The sequence below is a fragment of the Panthera onca genome, chromosome E3, assembly GCF_046562875.1.
Source record: "Panthera onca isolate mPanOnc1 chromosome E3, mPanOnc1 haplotype 2, whole genome shotgun sequence".
Lineage (NCBI taxonomy): Eukaryota > Metazoa > Chordata > Mammalia > Carnivora > Felidae > Panthera > Panthera onca.
In genome coordinates, this window is record NC_138354.1 from 40183944 (window position 1) to 40203410 (window position 19467).

Genomic DNA, 19467 nt, shown 5'->3' on the forward strand with positions numbered 1-19467 from the left:
CGCTTCCAGCAGCTGAGACGAGTTTCCCCAGGGCCGCTGCCCAGACCACAGCCCCCCACCCGCAAGCAAGGGCTCAGGAAGGACAGAGGCGGCCAAGGGTCTGAGGAAGGCCTGTTTATTCCGAGGGCGCGCATGCGCTATGGCTTACAGGGCAAACAGCAATATCGGTCGGGTTCAGAGCAGGGAGGAAAGGGAGAGCGGGTGGCGTCTCCTGGGGGCAGGCAGTCTCTCCCCCAGCCTCAGGGCTGTGGCGCAGGGACAAGAGGCCTGTCCAGAGGCCACCCTCTTCAGAGACACGGGGCCTCTATCCTCAGGCCCCTGGGAGCCCAGGCCCTGTGCCCTAGACCAGTTCAGCGGGGACATGGGAGGCCTGGCTTAGTGACCCCCCCCCCCCCCCACAGCAGGGACAGGGGCAGAGGGGCAGCTCCTACAGCCACATCTGGCCTCCCAGCCTCACCTTGGAGCCCCCACACTCACAGCCCGGTCCCCCTCCATCTCTCTGTCCCTGAACGTGCCCGGGACTCCCAGTTCAGAGGACTGCTGTTGAGGAGTGGGGAGGACGTGGTTTGCAGAGAAAGGTTTGTTTTATTGCAATTACTTAGAGAGCGCGTCCTAAGGGGGTGGGGGTGGGGGCGGGGGCGGGACTCTGGTATTAAGTGGAAACATGTGTGGAGCTGGAGCTCTGTGTTTTTTTTTTTTTTTTTTTCTTTCTTTTTTGGAAGAAAAGCAAAAACAAAAATTCCTTTAAGTCAGCAGGCCCGGGCAGAGCAGCAAGGGCCGGGCCACGGTCGCCACTGCCTCTCCCTCTCCCTCTCTCACATCTGGCAGGCGGGGGCGGGGGGGCCCTCTCCCCTCTCCAGCACCCAGCAGGTAGGGGGGCAGGACGGGGCGCACTGGGGCGCACATTGGTTCCTGGATAGCAGTGGGCCCAGCACGGCTTCAAGGGGGTGAGGAGGCACCCCCTCCAGTCCACTGAGGCCTGGGGAACTCGGGGCTGGGCCCGTGCGGGGAGGAGGCCGGGTCGCCGGCAAACAGGCAGGGGGGGGCTCAGAAGTTGCTGAAGATCTCGCGCTTCCGGTTCCAGTCCATCTGCGGTGCCCGCTTGTTGACCCGGGTGGCTCTCGCCTTCTCCTTGGCCTCGGCCGCCGTGGGGCTCAGGTGGAGGCCACTCTCCTGAAAGGGGTCACGTTTCCAGGTGCTGCTGTCCTGGGGGCAAGCAGAGTGGGCAGGTGGCCAGAGTGAGCCCTGGACCCGAGCCCTCAGTCAGGTTACCCTACCCAGGAAGCTCACACCAGAGGCCTGCCGACGGGGCCAGGGCGGCAGGCCCAAGAGGGCTTCCTGGAGGTGGTGACCCCACTGCCTAGGCCGACAGCTCCACAAACACCCACCCCCAAGGCCTCTGACCCCCCCAGTGTGTGATCGCGGCAGTGGAGACCGGCAGGCACTTGCTACCTCAGTGTCCTTGTCTAAGCCAGGCAGATCACTTCGGGATGAACACGCCGAGCCACCATTGAGCTGGGAAACCAAGGGCAAGGCGTGGCTTCAGGGACCCTGCCCAGGAGCCCGTGCACACACACACACGCGCGCAAGCGTGCCTACGCGCACGTCAGAGCCGCACTCATGCTTCCGCTTGGCGGTAGGCACGGAGCCTCTACTGTGCTGCAGGCCCAGCCCGGGCAGGACGCTGGACAGCCAGCGGTGAGCGGGCAGGTGGCCTGGCCCTGGCCGGCTCACGACGGGAATCACCCCCAGGAGCATCACCTGGGGTGAAACCAGGGGCTGCTTCCCAAGAAGACACTGAGTGTGACTCCAGGTCGCCAGCCAGCAGTGGGCAGAGGGAACGGCACAGCCAGGCGCCCCACAGAGCCGGGGTGTGGCTGGCCCAGGACAGGCCCCACGGCGGACGTCAAAGCTACGAGGGGTTGGGCAAGAGTGAGCCCCACGATCGTACCGACACAAGCAGACCTCGAGCTGGTGGGGGGGGCTCTGTCCAGCCTGTAGGTCCCCAGAGGCCCCCACTGGGGTCTCCTGTGCCCACCCTGTCCAGTCCCGGTCTCTCACCTGGGCAGGGCTGGTCCCGTTGGTGACGGGTGACGGCAGTGGACCTGTGGGGACAGTGTGTCAGAGGCTGCCCAGCCCCCCACGCTCCACCACGTCCCCAGGCAGCGGCCCACCTTCCACATGCTCCTCGGTGGGTGTGACCCGTAGCCGCCTGAAGTGCTCGTCCGTCTCAGGGTCCACCACCAGCAGCCGGGCCTCGTCCTCTCGCGCCTTGATGCTGGAGACCACCTCCGCGTGGCGCAGCCCCTCCACGTTCTGCCCGTTCACCTGCCGCCAGCAGCATGGGGTCAGCGCTGCCTGAGGTCAGGCCCCCAAAGGCCCCCTGAGCCACCTGGCCAGGTGTGGCATCAAATATTCATCAACATTGTCACCAGCCGTGGCAGCAAGAGGAATCCCAGCTCAGGTTCCCAGCATGTTCCCTCCTCCAGCAAGGACCTCCCTGCCCAGACACACACGCAGGGGACACGGGCCAGAGACGCACTCGGGGTGGGGGACACGGGCCCAGACACACACTCAGAGGACAGGGGCATAGACACACACACGTGTGTGTGTGTGTGTGTGTGTGTGTGTGTGTGTGTGGCAGGTACCTCGATGAGTCGGTCCTGGGCGCGGAGGCCGGAGTGAGCGGCAGGCGAGCCCGGGTCCACAGAGCGGATATACTGTCCCGGCCGGGACTTGTCACTGTGCAGGTTGAACCCGTAGCCTTGGGGGCCCTTTCGCAGGTGGCAGAGCCGAGGGCGTAGCTCCCTGGGGGGTCCACTGACATCCTGCAGGCACAAAAGACCAGGTTCCGCACTGCTCTCCCACCCCTCTTGAAGCCACCGACCCAGCCCCCAAGGCCTCTGGGCCCCGGCATGCAGCTGCAGGGGAGGTGGGCCAGAGGGATCCCCAACCCCACACCCAGCGGCCCCAGGTCTCAGGGACAAATAGTGCACCCATGCCTGCCCCCGCCCCCTGCCCCCTTAGGCTGCCTATGACCGAGCTCCAGCCGCAGGTCCTAAGCAAAGCCTCAATTTCCAAATCCAAAAACAACTTCAGGACCAGGGGCTTTGCAGGGGTGCTGCCAAAGTCAGCTGAAGGGCAGCGGAGAGCACAGGTGAGGGTGGTAGAAGCCAGGTGAGATAGCTGCCACTCGTGACAGTGTCCTGGGGCCACTGTCCCTGGGGGCCCTGCCTGTGCAGCCCCTCCCCACCCCCTCCCCGAGTGCCGGGCTGACGTTGTCTGTTCTCCCAGCGGCCTCCATAGGCCAGTGCGATGTGTTTGCTTTCACATTCCAGAGCAAGCTGCGGCCACCCCCACCCCCACGGGGCCCAGAGACAGGGCACACGGGCTGCAGCCAAAGCCAAGTGAGAAGGCCAAGGGTGGGACCTGCCCTCCTACCCTCCCAGCCAGAACACAGAAGGCCACTAGTGCCCCCAGAGTCCCCCTACCCTGCCTCTGACAACCCAGGGCCTTGCCTCGCTTTACCTCTGGCATCCTGCAGCAGGGCTCCGGGTCAGGGGCCCGTGCAGGCAGGGGCCGGGCCCCAGGACCCCCACCCAGCCACAGCCTGGGGCAGTGACCGCAGTGCTGAGCGGCTAGCGGCTGACGGTGCTCAATTAAACATGGCCGGTGGCCGGAGTGCGCGGGCGGGCAGGCAGCTCAGGTTTCCCGGGACGCCCAGGACGCCCGGGACTCGAGTGTGCCTGCAGGTGAGCGTGTGCAGGGTGGGGGCGCTCCCGGGGTCCCCTCCGTTACCCTCCACCTACCCCTGCCCTCAGGGAAGGTCTCCAAGCTTTGGGCACCTGCCTCTTGCAGCCCAGGCCACCCCCTGACCACTCCAGACCCCAGGCCTGTGAGCTTGTTCCAAGTCTCAAACCTGACCGTGAGTGCCCTAACCTGCTAGTCGGCCCGGCTGGAGGACCGAGTACAGCTTTTATCACAGGGCAGGTGCCCTGCCCCGGCTCCGGGCCCCCCGCTTGTCCCAAACACCCTCTTCCTGCCCAGCCTGCACCCCTCCTCTGGGACCCCGGTCCCCAAAGCCTGCCCAGACATGCCCTCCGGATCCCCACTGCAGGCCACTACCTGGCCCCATGACCCCAGGAACTCAAACAGGGCTACAGTTCCTTGGTCCCAGGGCTTGGGCTGGGCAACATGGGCAGAACGTATGGGCGTGAGGCCCCCAAGTTCTCCAGGGCCCTGTCGCACAGACTCATCCGCTCTCCCAGACACACCTAGAAGTGCCCGTCCCTTGCAGGCTGTCAGAGCAGAGAGGCCCCGAGGCTGGCTGGTCCGGAGCAGGGCCAGGGCCGGGGTTACACACATTTCGCAAGTGCACGTGCAGAGGCACGCGGTCAGAGACGGGACATCTAAACACACACGGCTCACAAACACGCTACCCGGCGACACGTGCGTGCGAGGACAGCCCAGCCCCCTTGGCGCTACAGACTCTTCTCACGCCCTCCACAGCGACCTCCCTGGCAGGTCTCTCAAGGCCCCCGAACAGGAAGCAGGACTGCGGGAGCATCTGGGGCCACGACGCCAGGCTGAAGTCACATCCGGGTTTGGGACCATCCTGGCCATCTCCCTGCCTCAACCCGGCTCGGCCACAGCTCACCACACCAGCCAAGAGGCTTCTCCTGAAGTCTTGCCTAAATTCCCCTCTTGGATCCAGGGACCAACAAACCCGGCACCGGACCCTCCAGTTGAGAGGCTGGGACGTGGGGGACCAGGCAGCGGAGAGGCCCAAGGAGAGGCCCCGAGAAGAGAAGAGAAGCAGCGGGTCAGGAGGGGGCGCAGGCAGGCCCTAGCGCATTGCTCAAATTCTTCACTGCCTGTCCTGGCTCCAAGCACTTCCTGCCGCCTCCCAGCCAGGCCCTCGGGCTCCCACGGGCTCCCACGGGCCCCTGGCCGGGCAGCCCAGAGCTGGACAAGCCCTGGTCTCACAGCCCAGCCCGCGACCAGACAAAGAAGCTGGCATGGGGGTATACCCCCGGAGCTGAGCTGTGCCCCCTCCCCCCACATGGTGACTCACCAGCCCTGGCAGAGAAGGGCCCCCATTGTTGCTCTGGGTCCAGCCGGCTTGCACCAGGGGGCCCCAAGTGCCCTCTCCTGACCCTGGGGGACATGGGCTAAGCTGGTTGCCGGGGTCCTCTTGGTCCACGCTGCCCCCACCCAGCCCCCACCCAGCCTGACCTGCACAAGCCCCCAGGATGGGCTCTGTGGAGGGGCTCCTGGAGCTGGGGCTGCTGCTGTGGCATCCCGAGAGCGGGCCATGGGAGGCAGGACAGAGTGGCAGGCAACGAGCGTCCAGCTGGAGTGGCCTGAGCTCTCTGGCCAGCCCAGGCCACCACCCCATTTATCCACCTCCCACTGTGGGCCCCCGGCTCCCCAGGGAGGGGTGGGGACAGGGGCACTGAGTCACTTTGGGGAGCAGGGTGGTGGCTGGGTTCCCCCTCCCATGCTCGGGCCCCAGCTAGGCACCCCCTACTGGCTAGCTTTCAGTCTCAAGAAAGGAAGGAAGGAAGCTGCTGGAAGGCCCTGCCCTGCTCCCAGGACCCGAGGCTGGGGAGACAGGGAGGCAAGGGAGGGGACCCCGGCGCCAGAACGGAAGACAGAACAGAGCCCTCTGGTAGTTACTAGGTCCCATGCAGGGCCACCCCCTGAAGGACTCTCCCCCTTACTCACAACCCCCAAGGGCCTCCAGAACGGGGGTGGGGGCCCGGGGTCTGTCACCACCTCCACGGCCCTGGTGCTGCGAGCCGTCCCGTCTGTTTGGGGGCTGTCCCCTATCGTCACGGTCGGGATCAGCTGCGCTGCAGCTGCAGGGCCACCTGAGCCTGGTCTGGCCGGGGCTGAGTCACCACCACCGACTAGGACCCCGCAGCACCCCAACGGGAGGGGCCGGCCGCATTAGTGGACTCCGCAGCCGGCATGGAGGAAAGGGAGCCATGACTCCCAGCTTGGCCCTAAGCAGACCGCATGAGTCCCACCCGGTCCCCCTGCCCCATTGCACAGGAGCTCTGTCGGAGCGTGGCCGGTGTGTAAGCATCACCCTCCCAGGCACCCTGAGGGCTAGTTAGTCCTGTGCAGGTCGGCCGGGGCCCGGCTCTTCCTTCTGACACTCTGAGCTCAACTGATCGGACACCGGGTCTCTGGCCGGGAGGCTGTGGGGGTACACCCTGTCCCCTGGGCCTCCCCTGACCTTCTGGACTCCCTGTCCCCAGGCCAGCCCCCACCACAGAGCCCCTGCCACTCAGGCCCCACTTTGTTCCTCTAAAAATACACCCAGAGGAAGCCCCCTCCTAGGGCTTCCTGTAGCTCCCAGAGCCTGAAATAGCAGAGGGGGAAGGTCCCACCCAAGGACAAGGTGCCTCAACACCCCACCCTCCAGATAAGGCCCGAGGGCGGATCTTTCCACAGGAAGGCGAATTCAGCATTTGTGTCTAACTCAATGGATAAACGCCTAGGGGGAAGGGCACTTCCTCCTGGAGGTAAGATGCCCGAAGGAGGCCCTACTCCAACTGTAGGCCTGCAAGGCCAGGGGCCCGGGCCAGCCAGTGCCCCCTCCCAGGACCTCCTTGAAAGCACATACCTGACCCTGATGCCCCCTATTCGGGCCATGACCACCCCTGAGGGTTCACGCGCAGACCTGTGCGCATGCTGGCTTCCCACCTGAAAAGCCATCTGCCCCCTAGGACAGACACCGTAGCGGCCGGCCACCAGCACCACCAGCTCACACGGGAGGCACACGCACCCAGAAACCCTGTACACACAGAAACTTCAGATCTCACGCCACCTAGGGCAGCTGGTCCTCAAAGTGGGATCTGGGGAAACCCCTGGGATTGGATCCCTTGAAGACATTTCCCTTGGGGTACCTGGATGGCTCAGTCAGCTGAGCATCCGACTTTTGATTTTGGCTCGGATCATGAGCCCAGGGTCGTGGGATCGAGCCCCGCGTTGGGCTCCGTGCTCGGATTCTCACTCTCTCTCCCTCTGCTCTTCTCCCCACCTCCTCTCAAATTCAAACAGACAAACATAAAAAGGGGTGCCTGGGCGGCTCAGTCCATTAAGCGTCGGACTCTTGGTCTTGGCTCGGGTCATGGTCTCACTGTGCTGACAGCACAGAGCCTGCTCGGGATTCTCTCTCTCCTTCTCTTTCTGTGCTCCTGCCCTGCACACACATGTGTTCTCTCTCTCTCTAATTAAAAGAGAGACAGAGAGAGAGAGAGAGAGAGAGAGAGAGAGTTTTCTTTAAAAAAAAGGCAAACGGGGCATGAGGGACAACAACCTTGGGGCTTCAAGAGGGCAGAGTAAGCGCGATGAGGCTCTTCCTCTCGGCCTCCCCCAGGGGGCCACCCCCAAGTTCTGCCACCGGAAGGAGGGCCACACGCACGTTAATTCCACCTCTTCCACCCTGGAGTGGAGGCAGGAAAGGAGAAGCACCCCAACCGCTGTAGACCCCAAGCTGAAGACTCAGCTTAGAGTATCCTCAGCTGTCCCCAACCATGCGCCGCCCATGGGGAAGGACCAGCCCCTCCCTCCTAGGGCCTTCCCAGCACAAGCAGGCTCCTCAGACACACACCTGAGGCCAGCACAGAGCTAGGGACGCCCCCTCCTGGGGGGCCTCTCCTCCCAGGCCCCCGGGCCCCTCGGCCAGGCTCGACAGAGTGACCTTTCCTAGGCCAGGTAGCTCTGATGGGCATCCTGGGGAAGAGGGTTGGCGATGGGGGGCCAGGGACCAGGGCCAGGCTGCCCTGACCCCACCTGGCTTAGAACACAGGCTGACGGCAGAAAGAGTGGCCCCACGTAGCCAAGAGGGTGGTCGCCAAGGCCCCGGAGAGGGAGAAGAAGGGATGGAGACAGAGACTTCTGGAGGTGAGCGGAGGGGGAGACCGCCTGCCGTTAAGAGGCGGAGACGGCGGAACCTGCCATACCTTCTGGCCAGCCTCGGAGCCGAGGCTGCCGGCACGTGCCCAGTCCGGCTTTGGCTCCCAGGGGTCGTGGATGGGCGGAAGCCCTCGGTGGGCCATCTCCTCAGTGCAGGTCAGCTGCCGCCTGCGGAGCTCCTCGTCCGTCTCCTTGTCCACCACCAGCAGCCGCGTCTGCGTTTCCACAGCCTTGATCCTCTGCACCACCTGGGGCGGGCAGGTTGGCGGGGAGCAGGTCAGCGGTCAGCGCTCTGGGCAGCACATGGACGGTGGCACCACCCAGGGCTGGCCCAGGATCACGGGCAGGCGGCTGGCCTGCCAGCGGTGGGCGGCTGGACCGAGAGGCCCGCCGGCTCCGCCCTCCACCCCCGGGGGCTCAGGCAGCTCCCTCCCTCTTTACCCAGGACGCCCGACACAGGCTGCAGGGACTACAGGATCACTGCAGGGACTCGCCTCAGCCCAGGGTCCTGTCCGAGAAGGGCCGGGAAGCTGGATGAGGCAGCTGGTCTGGAAGGTGGTGCGTGGCTGAGCTTCAGGGTTTCAGTGTGTGTGCGTGTGTGCACGTTGCATGCGTGCATGTGTGTGTGCAGGCATGCATCCATCTGCCTCAGGGTTTGCCTCTCAGTCTGGGTTTGAGGGAACAAGGGGTCTCCCTAGGTGCCAGTCTGGGGGGGGGGGGGGGTCTCTGCCCACTGCTGCTCTTTTCAGTAGTGGACCAAGGACGTCTAAACTGCGGCCTTGGGGTGCCTGGGTGGCTCGGTCGGTGAAGCGTCCGACTCTCGGTTTCGGCTGGAGTCATGATCTCACGGTTTGTGTGAGTTTGAGCCCCTCAACGGGCTCATGCCAACAGCGCAGATCCTGCTTGGGATTCTCTCTCCCTCTCTGCCCCTCCCCCACTCGCGCTCGCCGGCTCCCTCTGTCTCAAAATAAATAAACTTAAAAATAATAAGTAAGTAAACCCCTGCCTCTGAGCCTTCATTTGCCTCGGAACCACGGCCACGGACCTTTTCCTGCTGGACCTGCAGAGAGGGGAAGGCCTGGATTCCTGTGGCAAGGCCCTCGCTCGGGTACCCACACACAACCTGGTAAACAGGGTTCAGACCCGGCAGGCGGAGGCCACCTGTGGGACAACTGTGACGCTATGGCCACCTGTGCGTCTATGTGGGTGCCCGCAAAGCGTCTACATCATGTGGGTGGCCATGGGGCATGCGTGCCAGGGTGTGCCCTGCAGGGAGACAGAGCAGTGACCACTGGGCATTGGGGTGGGAAGGACAAAACCCCCACCCCCACCCCAAGTCTTGGGGGAGGGCAGAGAGGGTCCCGTCAGCTGCTCAGAAGTCATCAGCAGATAGGAGGGTGTGAACCAGGCCCATCTTCCCCCCGGCCCCCCTCTGATCCTGCTCTCTCAGTGAGAGCGACAGGAGGACCCCAGCACCCTGCCACTTCCTGCCTGTGGGACCCAGACAAGACACACAATGTCCTCAAGCATCAGTGTCCTCATCTGTAGAATGGGAACTGTAACTGCCTCTCTTCCCCCCTGGGACAGCATGGTCCTGCGTGTAAACTTAGAGATGGACCCCCAGAGGCCTGAGAGAAGCAGGTGCCCTTGGGGCAAGGGCGGCAGTGACTGTAAAACTGAGGCCAGATATCAGCTCTGCCAGCCCCTCCCTTGTTCCGTCAACTCAAGACCTCTGGCCCACACCCCCACCCTCCTTCAGCAAACTGCTTTATCCAGTCGACACTCTGGGTTAAAGACAGAACGGAGGCAGACAGATGGACAGACAAGGGCCCCAGGGGTAGACACAGCAGTTCGGCTGCCGGTCCAGCCAAGAAGCCATTTACTAATCTCTAGGCCCCAGGGCTAGCCACGCAGACAGGTCACAGACTCACAGGTGCTGGGGAGGACACAGAGAACCCTGAGCAGAAGGGGTGGAGGGAGGCTGGACTCAAGCCAGGTGACTCCCTGGCAAGGGGGGGGATAGATCGTCGCCAGGAAGCAGAACTTGCAGAGAAGAGACCCTGCCTTCCCTCTGGCCCTCATCTCTAGCTGCAGGAGGCAGAGGGCCGGGGCAGTGGCCCCCGCAGGGCTGGGCAGCCTCCAACGAGACACCATCAGCCAGGACGCACACGATAACTACACATATCCAGGCAGGTGGACACACAGGCTTGGACACACACACACACACACACACACAGGCCTATATATTCACACATACACTGTCCAGCACACAGAGCCCAGCTCACACACACACATCCCAGCATGCAGATCTGTCCACACATATACACCTAGGGGTACAGACCCGTATATTCACACACACAGTCCACACGTGCGCACGTGCACACACACACACACACACACTCGCTGATACAAGCACATACAGGTGTGCCCTTATTGTGACACCCTTCTGTACACCCAGGCAGATGTGCACACACATGGGTGACCCCCAGAAGGACCTGTACACACACATACCCATCTGTGTACACACGCACGTGCTGACACTCACAGAAAAACACTCAGGGCCCCCAGTTGCACGGAGACGCACCCCAAGGAGACGCCCCCCAAGGTGACGGACACCTCTATTCATTGCACACTGAGGCCCTAACAAGACTTAAGTGTCAGGGCGAGGGCGAGGAGCCGCAGTGCAGGCCCCTCCCTGCCAGGATGCCCCCTCCGCGGTGCAGGACCGAGCTGCCTGAGGGGCAGAGGCGAGGAAGGAGGCCGGCGGCCTCCGTGGCCACTTCCCCCACCTCCTAGCCGGAGCCCACGCAGGGCCTTGTGCGACCCCCTCGGGCCCCCGGGCAGGGCGCCGAGGCCTGGGAGCAGGCAATGCCGAGAGCGGCGGTCGTTGACGCCCCCCCCCCTGCCCCCCGCCAGCTCGGGGAGGGGGCCCAGCGGGGCAGCGGGCCGGGGGCGGGGCGCGGGCACCCACCTGGTGATGCGTCTCGCCCTCCACGTTGACGCCGTTGACCTCGACCAGCCTGTCTCCGGCGCGCAGCGCGGCCGCCTCGGCCGGGGAGCCCGGCTCCACGCGCCGGATGAACTGCCCGCGGCGGCCCTTCTCGCCGTGCAGGTGGAAGCCGTAGCCGTGCTCGCCGCGGACCAGGCGGCACAGGCGCGGCCGCAGCGGCTCCGGTGAGGCCATGACGCCGGCTGCCCACCGGCCGGCCGCGGGCCGGCCACGGCGCTGACGCCTGCCGCGGGCAGGCAGGGGCGCGGGGGGCGGCGCGGAGGCGGCAGCGACGGCGCTGGGGACCCGGCGGCGCCCTCGGCTGCTCTCGCTCGGCTCTCGTCGACTCGGACTCGGGCTCCGGCTCCGGCTGCGGCGCCGCCCCCGCGCCCGCCCCTTCCCCGCCTCCTCCGTGCGGCCGCCCCCGCCCCGGCCACGGCCCTGCCTCGGCACCCCGCCAATCCCGGCGGAGGCTGCGGGGCCTAGGGACCCCCCCGCCCTCGGTCTTGCCCCGACTCTGGGCAGCCTCCCTGGCGCCAGCGCCTTTGCCTCCTGCTCCAGGGGCATTTATTGAGCACCTACTGTATGCGTGGCACCAAGGCGGGCTGCGGAGGTGGGGGGAGGAGTGGAGAAAGGGTCTTCAGGGTGAGGAACCGCACACAGCGGCCAGAGGGTAAGAACAAGAGCCACGGCTCTGCCCACCATCCTCAGGAAGTTTCCCCCCGCTACACACACACACACACACACACACACACACACACACACACACACACACACCCCGGTGTCCCTGTGTCAGGATCCCTCCTACACCCAGAGCTGCCCTGGCCCAACAGAGTCCCAGGATGGTCCAGGAGACAGAAAGAGGAGTTTGAAAGTGACAAGGCAGCAGCCCTTCCCTATATTCTGGAGGCTAGTGACTGGGCAGCGCCCTGGCCCTCCCAAAGAGACTGTGTGGACCTGTGCTGGGCACGTCCATTAAACATTACCCCCCACACTCCTCTCTTAGCCTGGGCCTCTCACTTGTGCCCCTGGTCATCCCAGGCAGAGATTAAATGTACTGAGGCCTTTGGCCTCTGACCTCTGGCTGGTGACCAGTGCTCACAGAAGCTGTTTCCAGGAGCTGGCCCCTGTGATCTCTGCCCCAGCCCTCCCCTCCCTCTGTCCTTCTCCCCTAGCATCTAGCCATCCCCAGCAGGAGTACCCCTTCCCCCAACAAGACAAGAATGACAACAGAAAACCATTTATGCTTTGTTGTGGCTCTGAGTACACTTTATCTGGAACAACCCCAGGGTGCAGATCAGAGAACCAAGTTCTAAAGAGGAATGAGACCCAGGCGAGGTTCCCTGGCTCCCTAGGGCAGGGCTGTGAGATGCCAAGTCCACACTTTACCACCGAGCGCTTCCCCAGCCTCGGATACAGGAAGACAGCTGAGCTGCAGGCTCCCCCTCAGCCTGCCCCTGCCCCTTCCCAGCCTGCCCAGCCCCCTGCACATACCTGGTTCCCTGGGCTGAGGCTTAGCCAGCCCAGGCAGTTCCCCATGGGGGCAGAGGCAGACTCAGCTTGGGCCTAGTGCTTGCCGCTCCTTCTCCCCTCTCCAGTGCCCTCAGCCTGGGCTCCCAGCCTCTGCCCAAGCACAGAGCTTTTCTCTGGGCAGCCTCCTGGGCTGCAGCCCCTTGGGTGTCCACACCCCAGCTGCTGCCCCTAAAAGCCACTTAGGCCAAAGCTGCATGGCTGCTTCCCCACCCCCACCTCTAAGTTCCTGGCTGATGCCGCCATAGGCGTCTGTCTGCTTTTCTGTCCAGAGGCTGCCTGTCTGGCCTGTGACTGGCCTCTCCGGACCCAACTGGTGCTGCTGCTCCCAGTGGCTGTGAGGATGGGTGTGGCAGGGCTGTCTACTATATACTATTCCTGATGGGGCTTAGGGGTCACCCCATAGCAACCAGCACCAGCCAGGACCTGCCAGGCTGTAGCTTGGGGCCACACCAGCATCTAGGGAGGTGGCTGGGTGGGAGCCCCCCAGGCTGGGGGCAGAGAAGGTAGGAACCCCTGGTCCTCCGGGTTGGGAAGCTTGGACATCTCCTCCCCCCCACCCCCACCCCACCCACACACATAGGACAGACACTGCCAGGATCAGCCACTGGCCCTCACTGCCTCCCGCAGCCCAGGACTCAACCAGTGAGTGACGATGGATGGGAACAGACCACCACTGGAGGGAGGCGGAATCAGGGGTGGGTGGTCATAGTCAGGGGCCAGGAACACTGCTTCACAGCACAACAAAAGGCAACAAAGTAGAGTTAATAACACCCCAGAATAAAGGAGAGCTGCAGGTTAAGTTCCAAAGGGGGAGCAGGAATGGGGAAGAGGAGCAGGGGAAGAATGGGGGCCCGACAACAGAGGCAGGGAAGACAACCCAGCTGCTCTCCTGGGCAAACTCTCCCATGCCCTTCCTCCAGCTGAGAGAGAAGAGCGAGACAGAGAAACAAACCAAGGGAACAGCATGGACAGAGGCTCAGAAGAGCAGACAGAAAGGTGTTCAGGGGCTGTAAGCTGTTTGGGGTCTCCCGCGAAATGGGCCAGAGAAACTGATCATCTAGGCTGGCAGCAGGGGGAGGTCAGGTGGGAGGTGATCCCCAAGCCCCGAAGCCCTCATCCCACTCCTGCCACCTTGCCACACAGGCCTTGCGACAGGCGGCGACGGAGACCTTTCCCGGGGATTCCCTCCTCAGAGGGTCCACCTGGGGTGTGGGTTGGCCTGGGGCTCCACTGGTGGGGAGGGGGCTTTCCTCCGAGCTCTGGCTACCTCCCAGGGGCAACGCCCCCAGCGATGGGCGGAGCCTGGGCCTGGGCGGGGACTCTGGGCTGTGGCAGTGGGCTGAGGCCTGGTCCCGAGCCAGAGGAAGGGTCGGGGGCCCGTCTGTGGGGTGGAGCCATTTGTCTGACGCCCCGGTAATGGCCCAGAGCTTCCCGGGCCGGCGCTGCCTCCCTAATGGGCATTAATGGCCCCACGGGATGACAGGACCTCGCTTATGGCCTTCGGACTACGCCAGGCTTCTCTTCAGAGCTCGAAACTGGAGCAGGCGGGGGACCAGCGCGACGGAAACTGTGATGAGAACGAGAGACCCGGAGACGAGAAGGGGAAAGAAGGGGAGAACCGCGACGACCACCGAGGGAGGCAGCGCAGGAGCCCGCCCACCCGCTCTGGGCCCGCCCACGCCCCTGCTCCGAGGGAGACTGCAGCCCGAGAGAGCAGCCGCGCAGCGCCACCTGCTGCCTGTCGCTGGGATTGCTTCATCCGAGGGGCTGGCCCAGGCCCCGCCCCTCTGGCTCCGACTCAGTTCGGCCTCCCGGGCTGGGTGGAGATTAGAGCGGGAGCGACGCACGGGGGCTCCTTGTACTGCAGGGGCACGGGGGTGCACGTAGGTGGTGGGCAGGGAAGCTGGGCCTCTGCCAAGTCCCTAATCGGCACCGCTCTTTCACCTTGGACCTGGCACCAACCTCTCTGGACTGGGGTACCTCCAGGCCTCGTGAAATCTAGCGTCTCACCAAGGGTTCCGGCACTTGTGACCAAACATTTGCAGGCCACTTGGCACCAGGCGCTGCTGAGCACTGGGGAAACATCGCTTAGATCCAAGGGCAAGCCCAGGACTGGCACAGCCCTTGAGGAGGGCATTTAAACATGGCCTGAGGCCCCAGAGTCCTTCTTCAGGGTGGACCGTGGGGCTGTTCTGGAATCTGCCCAGAGTTCCTGCTCTCTGTGTGAGGGAGGGGAGGGAGCAATGAGACTGCGGGACAGGGCAGCCCTAGACTTTGTGCACGTGGCACATGGATTTCGTGCCATCAGTGGTGGAGAGCCCTTGAGGTGTTGTGCACAGGACACGCGTGTTGTGAAAGACCAAGTTTGGCAGGAGTGGACTTGGAGTGCAGAGAGTGTGTTGACCTGAGGAGTCAGGTGGCCGCCCCTCCCCTCAGTGCAGATCCTGGAATCAGAGTCAGTAAACTTAGGGGTTGGTCGGGGCGCCCGGGTGGCTCAGTCCGTTAAGCGTCTGACTTCGGCTCAGGTCATGATCTCGTGTCTCGTGACTTCCAGCCCCGCGTTGGCCTCTGTGTTGGCAGCACACAGCCTGGAGCCTGCTTCGGATTCTGTGTCTCCCTCTCTCTCTGCCCCTCCCCTGCTCACTGTCTGTCTCTCTCCCTCAAAAAAAAAAAAAAAAAAAAAAAAAAAAAAAACATTAAAAAATAAATAATAAATCAATCAATCCAGGGGTTGGTAAGAATTGGGAGGGTGGAGTAAAAAAGAGCACCCACGTTAGGGGACCACGTGGGGAGAAGGATGCATCCAGGAGATGAGGAGTTGCCAGTAAGGAGACAGGGGCTTCCAGAGGCCAAGGGGAATGTGGGGGCCAGTTCTAGGTGGGCCTGTCGAACTTAGCTGGCCCAACAGGCATGGGACCACCCCTCCTCCAGTCCTTGCTGGGTGCCCCAAGGGAAGACCTTGCCAAATGGCCAAGGGAGGGCTCCGGGAGGCAGACGGTATCAGGGCACAGCAGACGGGCACTTCGAGGTCTGGTCCAGAACAGTTGTGGGAGTCAGAGCCCATACTGAGGAGGGTTAATGAGGGAGCAGAAGGGTGGAGAGGCCCGGGCACCTGTGAGCAGGATCTATAAGGGGGCCCAGGTGGAGGGAGGTCCTTATTCAAGATGGCAGAGCACATTTACACGGGGCTTGGAGCCAATAACTGGAAATGTGGAGAGGATCAGAGGGGGAAGAGTCTCTGGGGAGGCAAGGGGCCTTTCCTCCCTAGGAGGAGAGCGTGGCCTGAAGAAGGGGTACAAAGGAGATCATGGCTGAAATGAAGCCGGGAGATGGGGGAAAGGCTGGGTGGGCTGCCAGGGCTCCTGAACCTGGCCAGGGGCCACAGTGAGGGGGGGGGGCACTTGCAGGGCTCCTGGGAGGCTGAGGTGGGGGCTCTCCCTCTCAGCTGGTAGGGTATGAGTGCCTACTCTCCTTCTGGTGGATGGCAGCAGGACCCAGGGGTTGACTCGTGCGTACCTCCCATGAGACCTCTCCCCTCCTGTGGGACCCTGGGACCTGGTCTGATGACCCCACCCCCAAATAGGAGGGGCAGTACTGGCAGAGAAGGGAAAAGGGGATCTAGGCCCCAGCAATGTCTCTGCCTCTGTCCCCCCTTCTGTTCCCCAAGCACTTACAGTTGGACATGGTTAGGAGCGGGCATCCCTTGGCCAGAGAGAAGGCTCCTGATATTTGCCAGGGCGTGGGTGCAGCTGTTTGTGCCCTAGAGCTAGATGCCAAGTACACATCACAGAGGAAAGGGGTCACACATGGGGACACATGAAGCAGGCAAATTTATTGACCAGTCGCTGTGAGCCCTAGAGAACTAATCTATTCTGCCTGGGTCAGGAGAAAGGGCATTGCCAGCAGGGGCTGCGCTCAGGATAGCCCTGGAGAGGTGGGGTCCGGCGAACGCGGTTCTCTGGGCAGACCGTGGCTGAACAGGAGACTCTCCAAAGGCTCTAGAAAGAAGAGCAGGGCCTCGAGGACAGGGCTGTGCGCCCTCCACTACCCACCCCCCACACAAAACGTCCCCAAGGCTGGAAAGGGTACGACACTCCAGGGAAGCCTTTCTCCCTAAGGAGTGGGAGACAGGAGAGTCGTGGGGTGCCTCGTGGGCATGTGAGTGGGCCCACCGGGCTCAGATCTCCCCAGACGTCCTCGCCCCCTTCTCCCCACGTACCTGGCCTGCTCCACGGAGGAGCCCTGGCTCCAGTTCCGGCGCGCGCTCGGGGCGGCGCCAGCTCCAAGGCGCACTGACCCGGAGCCCTGCGCGCGAGTGCCTTCCAGTCTCCAACAGTTCCCGAACCCCAGAGGGCAGCAGAAGAGCACCTCGGGGGACGGGCGCCGGACGGAGGGTGTCTCTGGCAGATGGCTCCTGGGGGAACGCGCCCAGGCCCTGGGTGTCCGAGGCAACGGGTCCGGCAGCGAGGCGCAGCGCGCGGCGATGCATGTAGGGCGAGCGGCGCAGCCCCATGAGCAAGCCCGCGGCGCGGCCCACCGTGTGGTAGCGGGGACTCGCCACGTGCTTGTACCAGGCGCCAGCGGGCAGCGACAGCAGCAGCAGCAACAATGCGAGCACCGGCCGGCCCGCAGGGCCCCGCATCCCCGTGCCCCGCGCCAGGATGCTCACGTGCACGGCCGCCCGGCGGGGCGGGCCAGGAACTAACGCAACCGGGTCTCGGCGCCCTGCGGGACTGCGGCGGCGTCGGGGAGCCGGAGCGCGGTGGATCCGACTATAACCGCTCGCGGGCCCCGCCCCTGCTCGTCCCGGCGGTACCCCCTGGGCTCCCAAAGGAGGGAGAAAAGAGGCCCAGGCTGCCGTGGTAAGGACGTGGGTGGGTTATCAGAGCACCTTCTCTGAGTGGCCGTGGGCCTTCAGCCAGAGCTCATCTTGACGATCCGCTGGGAGCGCCCTTGTCGTCCCCTCCCCCAGGGGGCTGCTCTGCTTCCTCCTCCCCCCAAGGAGAATGGGTGCCCCCTTAACCACAGCTCTTGCAGGCTGTACACTGAAGAGGAAAGACGGAGGCTGGAAGAGCCCTCTGCATCATTCAAGAACCCTCTGTGGATCTACTTCCCGGAGGGCTCTCTTGTCCTCACCTACATAGCTCTTCAGTCTGTCCCCTACCCCTTCCTCTCCTTTCCCACCCTCGCCTCTGCCCACCAACCCATTTCCCAGCTGCAGCTGGATGCTTGCAACCACGAGTTTGGCCACATGGAGCCCTCCCTGAGGTGGTTAGTGGTTCCCTAGGGCTTCCAGAATCAAGAGGAAGCCCCTCTCATCCGGCAGCCCTGGCTTGGGCAGGATGAGGCCCTGTGGCCCTCTAGCCTGCTTTCTGGTCCTGATTCCCCCCACCCAAGACCATTTTCTCTGGCCAGTCTCCATCATCTTTCTGCTGTACCCAGCAAACAGTGATTCTGCCCACCTCTGCACTTCTGTGCCTGCAACATCCTTCCCTTCCTCGCCATCACTCAGCATCCCGTCTACATGGCCCTCGTGTGAACAGTCCCCGAGTATTCCTTCCTGGCGACAGGGGTTTAACAACCCCTTCCAGAGGGCAGAGCCCGACCCGTTCTTGCCAGAAACCCAGCCCAGGAAGGATGCAGCCCTCAAAAGAATCCGACTTCACCGCACCCCCAGCAACCACAACATTCACCTAACACCTTCTAGATTCCAGACACCAAGGATCCTGAAACGTCTTATTTTTTATTTCCTAACAATGCCATGAAGGTAGGATGATTATTTTTTTTAAGTTTGTTTATGTGAGCTATGCACCTAAAGCCCAAGGCGGGACTTGAACTCAAGACCCTGAGATCACCTGAGCTGGGATCAGGAGACAGACGCTTAACCGAGCCACCTAGGCGCCCCAAGGTTTTACTTTTTTAAGTACTCTTTACACCCAATGTGGGGCTCGAACTCACAACACTGAGATCAAGAGTCACGTGCTCCGGTGACTTGAGCCAGCCAGGCGCGCTGAGGGGGGTCAATTATTGACCCCATTTGCCAGTGAGGAAGGTTAAGGCACCAGGAAAATGGACTTGTTTGGATCACACCTGCTGGGTAACAGTGGGGCGAGTGGGCTCCAACCTAGATCCCCAGGTTGGGGGTCTGAGCTGAAGTTCTTGACGGAAACTGTCCCTCACCCTCTGCCTGTGTCTTTAGCAAAAGGGAAGGGGTGATTCTGGGAGCTGAAGGGAACAGAGCCTGGGCCAGTCCTTCCTCCCAGGTCTCCATGTCAAGGGACCATCGTGGGGCTGTGGGGGCAGAGGATGGCACCTGCCGAAGGGAGGAGGGGCCCGACACGGTTCTGGCAAGCTCTGGGGGGGGCAGTCAGAAGCAGCAGCAGCCCTCCCCACAGGGCCCTGCAGAACAGGGGGGGGATGTGTGCCGTGCTTGGTGGTGGGGGGTGTGGGGGAAGGGTGTGTGTCCCAGTCTCTCCTGTCTGCTTCTTCATTTGCAAACTGGGAATGATAATGGCCCCTCATCAGCTGGCTGTGAGCATGAACTCAGGCGTGGGTGTTGGGGCCATGCCTAGCACACAGTAGCTGCTAAAAAAATGGTTGTGCAGGGGAGCCTGGGTGGCTCGGTCAGCTAAGTATCTGACTTCGGCTCAGGTCACGGTCTCGGGGTCCATGAGTTTGGGCCCCACATCGGGCTTTGTGCTGACAGCTCGGAGCCTGGGTCCTGCTTCCGATTCTGTGTCTCCCCTTCTCTGCCCCTCCCCTGCTCACGTTCTGTCTCTATCAAAAATAAATAAAAACATTTAAAAATTTAAGGGGCGCCTGGGTGGCTCAGTCAGTTGAGTGACTGCAGTTCAGGCCATGATCTCACGGTTCATGAGTTCAAGCCCCGCGTCGGGCTCTGTGTGACAGCTCGGAGCCTGGAGCCTGCTTCGGATTCTGTGTCTCCCTCTCTCTGTACCCCTCCCCGACTTGTGCTCTCTTTCTCTCTCTCAAAAATAAACATTAAAAATTTTTTT

The 19467-nt window shown here is 63.0% G+C and overlaps 2 protein-coding genes across 6 annotated transcripts; both read right to left on the reverse strand.

Annotated features, from left to right (window-relative positions):
* Positions 1-99: 99 nt before the first annotated feature.
* NHERF2 (NHERF family PDZ scaffold protein 2) lies at positions 100-11301 on the reverse strand. Of its 5 annotated transcripts, none has more exons than XM_060648096.3 (7): positions 10901-11301; positions 7977-8177; positions 2649-2828; positions 2175-2328; positions 2062-2105; positions 1450-1515; positions 100-1206 (listed from the first exon to the last, which is right to left on the reverse strand). In XM_060648096.3, exons 1-7 carry the CDS (start codon positions 11111-11113, stop codon positions 1048-1050), a joined length of 1017 nt encoding a protein of 338 aa, XP_060504079.1. In that variant the 5' UTR covers positions 11114-11301; the 3' UTR covers positions 100-1047. The 5 variants fall into 5 exon arrangements, with proteins under 5 accessions (XP_060504079.1, XP_060504080.1, XP_060504081.1 ...); XM_060648097.3 differs by having other exon boundaries at positions 1453-1515; positions 10901-11293; XM_060648098.3 differs by lacking the exon at positions 1450-1515 and having other exon boundaries at positions 10901-11293.
* Positions 11302-16262: 4961 nt separating this feature from the next.
* On the reverse strand, positions 16263-17196 carry NPW (neuropeptide W). Its single transcript, XM_078440258.1, has 2 exons — positions 16671-17196; positions 16263-16449 (listed from the first exon to the last, which is right to left on the reverse strand). The coding sequence occupies exons 1-2, from the start codon at positions 17091-17093 to the stop codon at positions 16333-16335; spliced, it is 540 nt and encodes a 179-aa protein (XP_078296384.1). The 5' UTR covers positions 17094-17196; the 3' UTR covers positions 16263-16332.
* Positions 17197-19467: the final 2271 nt, after the last annotated feature.

Excerpts from the sequence above, each read along its gene's own strand:
- NHERF2 (XM_060648096.3), bottom strand. The coding sequence starts at position 11,113 with ATGGCCTCACCGGAGCCGCTGCGGCCGCGCCTGTGCCGCCTGGTCCGC. Across the intron at positions 2,329-2,648 it reads CCCAGGACCGACTCATCGAG|GTGAACGGGCAGAACGTGGA; the intron begins GTACCTGCCACA and ends TGCTGGCGGCAG. Across the intron at positions 1,207-1,449 it reads TAGACAAGGACACTGAGGTA|GACAGCAGCACCTGGAAACG; the intron begins GCAAGTGCCTGC and ends GCTTGCCCCCAG.
- NPW (XM_078440258.1), bottom strand. The coding sequence starts at position 17,093 with ATGCGGGGCCCTGCGGGCCGGCCGGTGCTCGCATTGTTGCTGCTGCTG. Across the intron at positions 16,450-16,670 it reads TCCTCCGTGGAGCAGGCCAG|AGCCTTTGGAGAGTCTCCTG; the intron begins GTACGTGGGGAG and ends TCTTCTTTCTAG.